This window comes from Astyanax mexicanus, chromosome 8 (assembly GCF_023375975.1).
Source record: "Astyanax mexicanus isolate ESR-SI-001 chromosome 8, AstMex3_surface, whole genome shotgun sequence".
Taxonomy (NCBI): Eukaryota; Metazoa; Chordata; class Actinopteri; order Characiformes; family Acestrorhamphidae; genus Astyanax; species Astyanax mexicanus.
Window position 1 is genome coordinate 18,195,887 of NC_064415.1, and position 9,114 is coordinate 18,205,000.

Below are 9,114 nucleotides of genomic sequence, written 5' to 3' on the forward strand. Positions count from 1 at the left end.
AAAGAACAAAAAGCAAAACAAAACATGGGAATCTCAAAATAACTTAACACCTCAAAAGAACATCATCAACTTAATATCTCAAGATAACAACTTAGTATCTCAAAATGACAATTTAGTATCTCAAAATGACAATTTAATATCTCAAAATAACAGCTTTGACTTAGTATCTCAAAATAACAACTCAGCATGTCAAAATAACAACTAAGTATGTCAAAATAACAACTTAGTTTCTCAAAATAAATACTTAGTCTCCAAATAAAAACTTAGCATCTCAAAATAACAACTTAGCATCTCAAAATAACGACTTTGACTTAGTATCTCAAAATAAAAACATAGTATCTTAAAATAACAACTTAGTATCTCCAAATAAAAACTTAGCATCTCAAAATAACAACTTAGCATCTCAAAATAACGACTTTGACTTAGTATCTCAAAATAAAAACATAGTGTCTTAAAATAACAACTTAGTATCTCCAAATAAAAACTTAGCATCTCAAAATAACAACTTAGCATCTCAAAATAATGACTTTGACTTAGTATCTCAAAATACAGACTTCGACTTAGCATCTCAAAATAACGATTATGACTAAGTATCTGAAAATGACAACTTAGTATCTCATAATAAAGACTTAGCATCTCAAAATAATGACTTAGTATCTCATAATAAAGACTTAGCATCTCAATATAACAACTAAGTATCTCATAATAACAACTTGATATATAAAAATAACAACGTAGTATATAAAAAATAAAAACTTATTATCTCAGAATAAAGACTTAGCATCTCAAAACAATGAGAATGCACTTTAATGAGTAATTAAAAATACATTAATTACATTAAATATAGGTGTTTCTTATAAGGGGCAGATATTATAAGGATATCACAGTGTATTGCATAATATTACACAGCCCTAGTACAGAGTTTATAGTAAGTTTATAGTAAGGTTGGTCTCATAACTTGTTTAATTTAAGTGCAGCAGCTCCGGCGCGCGCCCCCGCACGGTGACGCTACGCGCGCGCTCGGGACCCGCCCCCGCGGCACGAGCCTCCAATAAGATCCTCCGCCGCCGCGCGCAGCTTTTCCTGAGAGTTTACCGGCGCAGACTCCGCGAGCAGCACGGAGAACACGCACACGCAGACTAAGGGTCTGCGGGGCGAACCTGGCGGGATTACCGTGCTTTTAGCCCCCGCAGAGAAGCACGCGACTCAGGGGGCGCGAGAGGACACAGCGCAGGTACGGTTATGCTCGCGCTCGGATTTATCTGCTGTTTGAAGGCCAGAATAGTGGAAACTGAGCTGCAGTTTACTGCGTGCGCTGTGTTGTTGTGGACTCGGTCGCGCGCTGGCTCGTGCTGGAGTCTGCAGCGGCCGCTGCGGCTCCGCGAGCTGCATTTATAATGCATGCGCGGACGCACGCGCTTCTCCATTGCGTCCTGAGCTGCGGAGAAGTGCGAACTTATCTACCGCTGCTGCCTGCGCAGTTCAGCACTGGCCTCGCTGAGATGCTGCTTTAGTGCTGCAAAGTTAAACACTGCAGCAGAGCGAGCAGCACGTGAGGCCGTGCAGTGCAATGCAGTGCAGGGGCAGATACAGCCACTCACTGTGTGTCCAACTGTATCCAGACACCCACTTTGTGGTGCATGTGGGTCAACTGGGGGCTGCAGTGGCATTCTAAGGGGATTGGGGGGGGGGGGGGTGTTCTATGAGTTGTGTCTATTTATCATTCTCATTTTCCATATCTAAAAAGTGATAACAGAGAAAATTGCCTGCAATTTATAGGGAAAATGTAGTTAGGGTGGGAAGTTTGGGGCCATCCACAATTGGGCCTCCAATTAATAAAAGTTTGAGAAGCTCTGTTCTAGGGGACAACATTAGAATACTGTGCCTTTTGGATATAGAGCTGCAACAATGTGGAAATTCTGTGTCGATGCCTATATCTGATATCCAATATTACACAATATTACAGTTGCATCTTTTGAGATGCAAAATCATTAGGTTGAGATGCTAAATCATTAGTTGGAGATAGTAAGTCATTATTTGGAGACACTAAGTCCCTATTTGGAGATACTAAGTCATTACTTGATATGCCGAGTCAATAGTTAGAGATACTAAGTGGTATTCTAAGTGGTTATTTGAAGATGTTTTTGCTGACTTAGTATTTTGCATGTTTATAACTCTTAAATGGTTCAGTTTTTAAATGAAGGTTTTTAACATAAGGGGGGAAAATATGATAATGTTTTTGCCCCCTTAACCCAGTAACTGGTTGGGGCACTTGCAATGAGTCTTCATAGCACTGTGGAGGATTTCTGGCCCAATCCTCTTTTACTGAATTGTTGTAAATCTGCCACATTGGAGGGTTTTCGAGCATGAGCCACCTTTTTAAGGTCATGCCACAACATTTCAGTCGGATTCAGGTCAGGACTTTGACTAGGCCACTCCAAAAACAAGTCTTCACTTTGTTGTTATTTAGCCATTCAGACGTGGACTTGCTGGTGTGTTTTGAATCATTGTCTTGCTGCAGAACCCAAGTTTGTTCCAGCTTGAGGTCACAAACAGATTGCCAGACATTCTCCTTCAGGACTTTTTAGTAGAGAGTGTAATCCATGGTTCCATTTATTATAGCAAGGCTTCAAGGTCCTGAAGCAGCAAAACAGCCCAGACCATCACATTACCACCACCATGTTTTACTGTATGTATGATGTTCTTTTTCTGAACTGCTGTATTGCGTTTTCGCCAGATGTAAATGGATACACACCTTCCAAAAAGTTAAACTTTTGTCTCGTCAGTCCACAGAGTATTTTCTTAAAAGTCTTCGGGATCAACAAAATGTTTTCTCAAAAATGAAACGAGCCTTAACAGACTTTTTGCTCAGCAGTGGTTTTCATCTTGGCTCTGTGCCATGCAGCCCATTTTTGCCTAGTCTCTTTCTTATAGTGGAGTCATGAATACTGACCTTAACTGGGGCAAGTGAGGCCTGCAGTTCTTTGGATGTTGTTGTGGGGTCTTTTGTGACCTTTTGGATGAGTCGTTGCTGCTCTCTTGGGGTAATTTTGGTCGGCCGGCCAACCAATTTAAATGACTCAATTCACAATAGTTTCTGCATTGAAATAACTAATTAAATATTAAACCTAGGGGGTTCGGAGGTTAATAATATAGAGTTCCTCTCTAATATTCATGATTTGGGAAGAAATATTGGATGAGCTAAAATATGGCCATATATTCTAATAGTGGTAACCCACAGCTACACCAACTATTTAAGGCTAAGCTTGCGAACCACAGTGGTACATTTTGATTGATTTATATTTCTCTCAAATTTAATTTTTTTTTTTTATCTGGGTCATTTAAGTTTTAGACCTTGTCTGTAAGCCCACTTTACAGTCATGAGATTATCATCAGTTTTATAGGCCCTAAAATAGACCCCTGTGGGACTCCACAAGATATGCGAAGATATGCCAAACTGTTACTAAATAATTCAGTCATTTGTGTTACTGTTAATAACTGAGGCTTTGAGGGATTAATAATGCATAATTCATCTTTAATGGACATGATATGGAAATAGTTTAAATGCTGCGATCTCTCATACTCTCACCCCCCCTCCTCCTCCTCCCCCTCCCTCTCTCACTCTCTCTCTCTCTCTCTCTCTGCAGGTTGGACTGGTGTGCAACAACCATGCAGTGAAAAATGCAGGACCTGAAGATTTGTGCTGTGTTAAGTGGATGATTATTAAACACACTGGCTCTGCTCTTTATAACTGGAATTAAGTAAATGCCCCTGCTCTCCACGTCTGTGTGACTCTGTGTAAACTCTGTGGAGATGTAAAGCTCTTGCTGTTTGTTTAAAACTGAGGGAGCTCCAGTGATGGAGCCTGAGGCTGAGGCCCCTGAGGGCTCCGGACCCGGAGCCCCCGCAGCTCAGCGCATCAGACCCTCCTCGTACCGGGCGCTGCGCAGTGCCGTGTCCAGCCTCGCACGCATCGATGACTTCTCCTGCGAGAAGATCGGCTCAGGTTTCTTCTCAGAAGTGTTCAAGGTAAGCACGTTTGATGGATTCCTCTGGAAACCGCAGCTCAGTCAAATAACCACTCATGTGGAAGTAAAATGGTACTGCTGTGAGGAAACTATTAGCCTCATCAGTAACACTCCACTATGAAGTGACCGTTCATATCACAGCACTACCATTATATAAAAATGTGTGCATTTTAATACATTTTGGTGTGTGTATTATGGTTAAAATGATTTATAATTACTGTTAGAAAGATTTTGGATGCATTTCTTGACCACCACGTCATACAGTAGGAGGTTGTTTTAAAGAGACGGACCCTTCGTACACAGCCAAGAAACGCTTTCGGTGTTCTGAGCGATTTTAAAGATCATAATTCTTAGTGCAAATACAATCCATATTGGAAAAGCAGCACAATGAGTGGAAATGTTTTTTATATAATTATATAGTTGTGATATTTATTGCAAAAGTTGACTGTTTCTCTTGATGGAGCCACAAAACCCAAATGTATCCATTTGTTTGACCAATAGGTCACTGAGGAGGAGTCTTTGTGGGACAGTCCTTCTGAGGACCTCTCCTACGTACATTATCTGTCTCTTTGGCATCCTTCTGGTTTAAAGTAGTCACTACATTTAAAAGTCAAAGGTCTGACTAAGCACAAGGAAGAGCAAAATACATTTTCCATTCTGATTTATTTTACTGTAATTTTAATGTTAATGTTGCTATATGTTTGATTTTTATCTGTCTTTCCCCAATAAAGTTGATTGGAGTTTAGTGTTTTATGGCTGAAAAAAAAGGTTCTTTCATATAAGGACTTTGTTACTAACTAACTTCTAAAATAGAACATTAGTCATCCCACAGTACCACAGTAATGAATTATGGAGAATGCAACATGTTGCATCATCATCTTCAGAAACATTTATAGAGCAGATTAATTCTCTTTATATCCAGACCTTTTTTTATTGTCTGAAGGTCACAAATTATTATTCACTGTGTGAAGTTAGAGTGATGACAGTAGTGTTTGCTGCTGAGACTGTTGAGTGTGTGACCTGTGTAAAGGTAGCGGGTCATTGTGGGTGTGAAAATGGATACCTGATGACAAGGCATGCAGGTGCGCGGGACACTCAACACTACCTCACTACAGAGAGTGTCCTGGTGTCTTACTGGACTAAATCATCAGGACAAAATAGCAATGTTTTGTTTTTATAACCCTAACTAATTAAGGACTACCAAATTAATAACATAACTAATTTATAGATTAATCTGCTTTATTTTAATATAAATACATTTTATTGTGTGTGGAGTTAGTTAATATAGATATCAGCTTAATGTAATGTTTGCTTGATATTTTGTATAAATATTTGAAGATTTGTTTATTATTATTTGGCAAAGCAGAATGTTTGTTCTCTGCGTTTGAGGTCCAACAGAAGGCAATGTTGTATTTCGTTGTGACAATAATCCAAGTAGATTTAGTCTCGGTATTTGTTTTCCAGGATTACTGGTTGTTGCACAAATTCTAACAAAGGCAGTATTAACTATTACCTACCATTGATGTATCTTGCGTGATCTAGTGTCTGTTGCAACGTAACCCTTCAATTATTTAATTTATTGGCATGAGCAGATTCTGAATAAAGAATAAAGGGACACTGTTATGTCATCAATACAATACAAACAGGAGAACTGTATTCCATAATTAAGTATAAGTAATTAGATACACATATACATTGTAAACACAAAGGGTATAGCAGATAGAGTATGGCTATGTTTTAATAGACTCAATTCTCAGCATTTATCAGAATATAGTAGAAAAGCCTATGTTTCAAATGCTTTAAAAAAAAGTGGGGGATATAATTGTCATTTATTAATGTTTATAATTTATTTTTGTAACTCAGTCAGCTACCAGTAAGTCTTTGTACAGATCAGTGGGCCTCATTTACCAGTTTCTTTCTAGAATATTTTGTTTAATATATAAAAAAAAAAGTCCTAACAAGTAGTGTACCCAGATTCATGATATGTGTTCATATATGATGAACTGCTTTGAAGACCGGGATTAAGCCTAGCCTTGGACTACACATCATTTTAAATACAGATTTTCCATTGAAAGCATTATTTTTTTTAGTCTATAATTAGACTCACTCCCTCTCTAGTTAACTGACCTTCATAAAAATAAACAGTATGTTTTAAGACAACATTTCGTTTTATTGTCTTTATTTAATTCTAGTTATAAAAAGAAAACAGATGACATACGTTTCATGCAGTAATGTTTTGAATTTAGGTCTAGATTACATTCTTTAGTAATCTTTATTAGAATACTTATAAAAATATCTATAATGTTCACAAACATGTGCTTGGTAAGCCTCAGCCCTGAATTCCCATTTCAGCGCTTATAAATGAAAAAAAAAACATTTGCTATTTTGAATAGGGCTCATTTGCATATTGTAACCTTCTGTGATGAGTATTGCAAACGCAAATATCACCATTAACAACAATTAACAAATGAGATATTGATGACTGACTTGCGTCTGGTTGTGAAGGCGACAGGTTCTTTCCATTCAGATGAGTTAACGATTTGCTGTCAGTAAGAAAAGCGTCGTTATAGAATGTCACTGTTAATGAGCTCAATATGTATGCAAATGTGATGGAGAAGCTGTTTGGTTCTGTCAGGCCTCTAGTGAAGAATGTTTCCATAATTCTGTCCATTACTCAGATATATTTCCCATAGATCCACGCTACATTCGACCTGCTGGCTAATTTGAAAAGATTTGTTGCCGTTTGTTTTGGTGCACGGCAGCCCCCCGGTCTCGTCAGGCGTTTTGTACTCAGGGGTTTACGGCTTTGATTTTGAAAGCGATTGTGGTTCTGCAGTGGAGCGAGGGAGTTTTCTCTCTGTGACTTTGCCTGTCACGACACATCCTTCAGGTAGTATTTGTTTTCCTGAGTTACGACCTGCTCGAACAGGAGGACGTATCACTGCAGGTTCCCCCTCCTCTCTTATGTCTTTCTGTTCTCGTCTTCATGGAAAACTATTGTTGTAATTAGAGAAAACCGCAGAATTGCCTGGAAGCGCTCTTCACCTTCCTTTATATGAATGGGTCTCTCAGCTTTTCTCATGAAGACTGAGAGGTCTGATTATTCCACTGAAGGCCTCCGGCTTTGGGGCAGTGGAACTTTTGATTCTGCTTTTTTTATTTTTTGCTTATGATTAATCACTGTTGCTTCAGGGCTGCTCGACTCTTCTGCTGAGGAGCTTTCTTTCTACAGCTAAATACACTTTAGTGTTCACATGTTTCTGGCCTGCTTAATTTAATAGTCATTTTGCTGATTTTTTGTGTGTGGCTTGAATGTAAGTTTGTTTTCTTTAAAATGTTTAAAATTAAAAGTAAGGTTTATTGGAAAATCCTTTTAGATGCTTACATTGCATTCTATCCTCATGTTTTACATCATGAACTAATGAATAAATGATCTAACACACACTTATATAGCACCCTGCAAGTAGTACACACACACTCACACACACACACACACACACACACACACACACGCATACACACACCATGCACTGGCAGCCAATCACACACAGCGTACTCTGAACCAGAAACAACCTGCAAATCATATCTAGGCAATGCAGAGGTGCACACTTTCACAGCCACGCCATTTCATACACACTATAACCCATTCATCTGGTCTCCATGTCTTTTAATATGGGAGGAAACCTGAAGCTCACACACACACACACTCACAAGTAGAACATGGAAACTTCACTATCAAAACTTCACCCAATAAATAAGTAAAAAATAAAAAGAGTAAATATGTTTTAATCCATTTGATTAATGGAGACAGCTTAGTGTAAAAAAAAAGGACAAGAAGAAGGTTGTCCTTACTCAGTTGTTCTTGTACATCTGTGTTTTCAAGGCAACACGTATTCGAGATTGGTAAAGTGGTAAAGATCCAGAGCAGTGCTTGTTAAGGAAGTCATGCTACAACATGCTAACGTGCATCAGTCACAATGAAGGATCAGACAAACCACAGCTGTTTACCACTTTGTACGCATATGTTGGTCAACTTGCAGAGTAGGGCTCATCACTTGTCATTGCTGAAGTTTGTGAACTCGTTTTGAGCTCATTTGTGTAAGATCAGCGTCCCTAATCTGGCAACCTAGTTGAGCTTGGAGTTTTTGAGAACGTTGGACTTTTGTAGCCATTTTACATGCATGTTGTCATTTATTGCATATTGTTCCTTCAACCACGAGCTAGGCCTGTCACGATAAGTTGTCCCCAAAATTATTGCGATACACAACATTTTTGTAATTTTAAGATTAAAACAGTAAATGCCACTGACATAGTGATAACAGAATAGCATAAAAAAGCAATTATACGCTTTTCAAAGACAGCGAAAATTGAATAATTATTATAATTATAATAATTATAATTATAATTAGTTTGAGAATTATATACTTATTTCTTCACCTACTTTAGTCCACACTGTTTGTATGGAGTCAGTTACTGAAGCATGACTGGTTTAAAAAATACTGTTTACTGTTTTATATGTGAACACACATACAAATAAAACACAATAGACGATATCACGATTATCAAAAATTATTGAGGTCAGGTTCATTTATTGCACAATAAATCGATATTGCAATTATTCTGACAGGCCTACCATGAGCCTAATCTTAACAATACAACTAGTATCAGTTTTAGACCTAATTTGAACTTGTTTGCTATCCCTGCTTTAATGCTTGCCTTGTCTTAAACGTTAACTGCAAGTGTGTGAGGTCTTATCTGTGAGGATAGATCTTTGTTTGTGTTGTCTAATTATCACATGCCTCTCAGTGTTTTGCTGCAGCTCAGATTCCTGTGGAGGAGGGAAGTGTATCCGGCTACAGTATGATGAAGCAGTTTGACATGTTCATCGTCTGTGGAGAGAATAGACATCTGAAATAAATGAACTGCCTATTGCAGCTCAAACTTAGTGTGTGTCTGAAGGTAAAATAAAAATATGTGGAAGAGCTGTGAGGATATAACAGGCATGTTTCAGATATGGGTCGGCAATACTGGGGGGAAAAAAAAACTCTTTATACTCGAACAAATTCTTGTGTTCTTTTGGTCTTTT

The 9,114-nt window shown here is 38.2% G+C and overlaps 1 protein-coding gene across 1 annotated transcript in view; it reads left to right on the plus strand.

The window, feature by feature from the left end:
- Positions 1–1,066: 1,066 nt before the first annotated feature.
- Positions 1,067–9,114, plus strand: part of tesk1b (testis associated actin remodelling kinase 1b) — a 33,140-nt gene continuing 25,092 nt past the window's right edge. The window contains exons 1-2 of the mRNA XM_007233791.4: positions 1,067–1,234; positions 3,648–4,029. Of these exons, the coding sequence (XP_007233853.2) occupies positions 3,859–4,029 (171 nt within the window). The 5' untranslated portion in view covers positions 1,067–1,234; positions 3,648–3,858. The remainder of the gene's footprint in view (positions 1,235–3,647; positions 4,030–9,114) is intronic.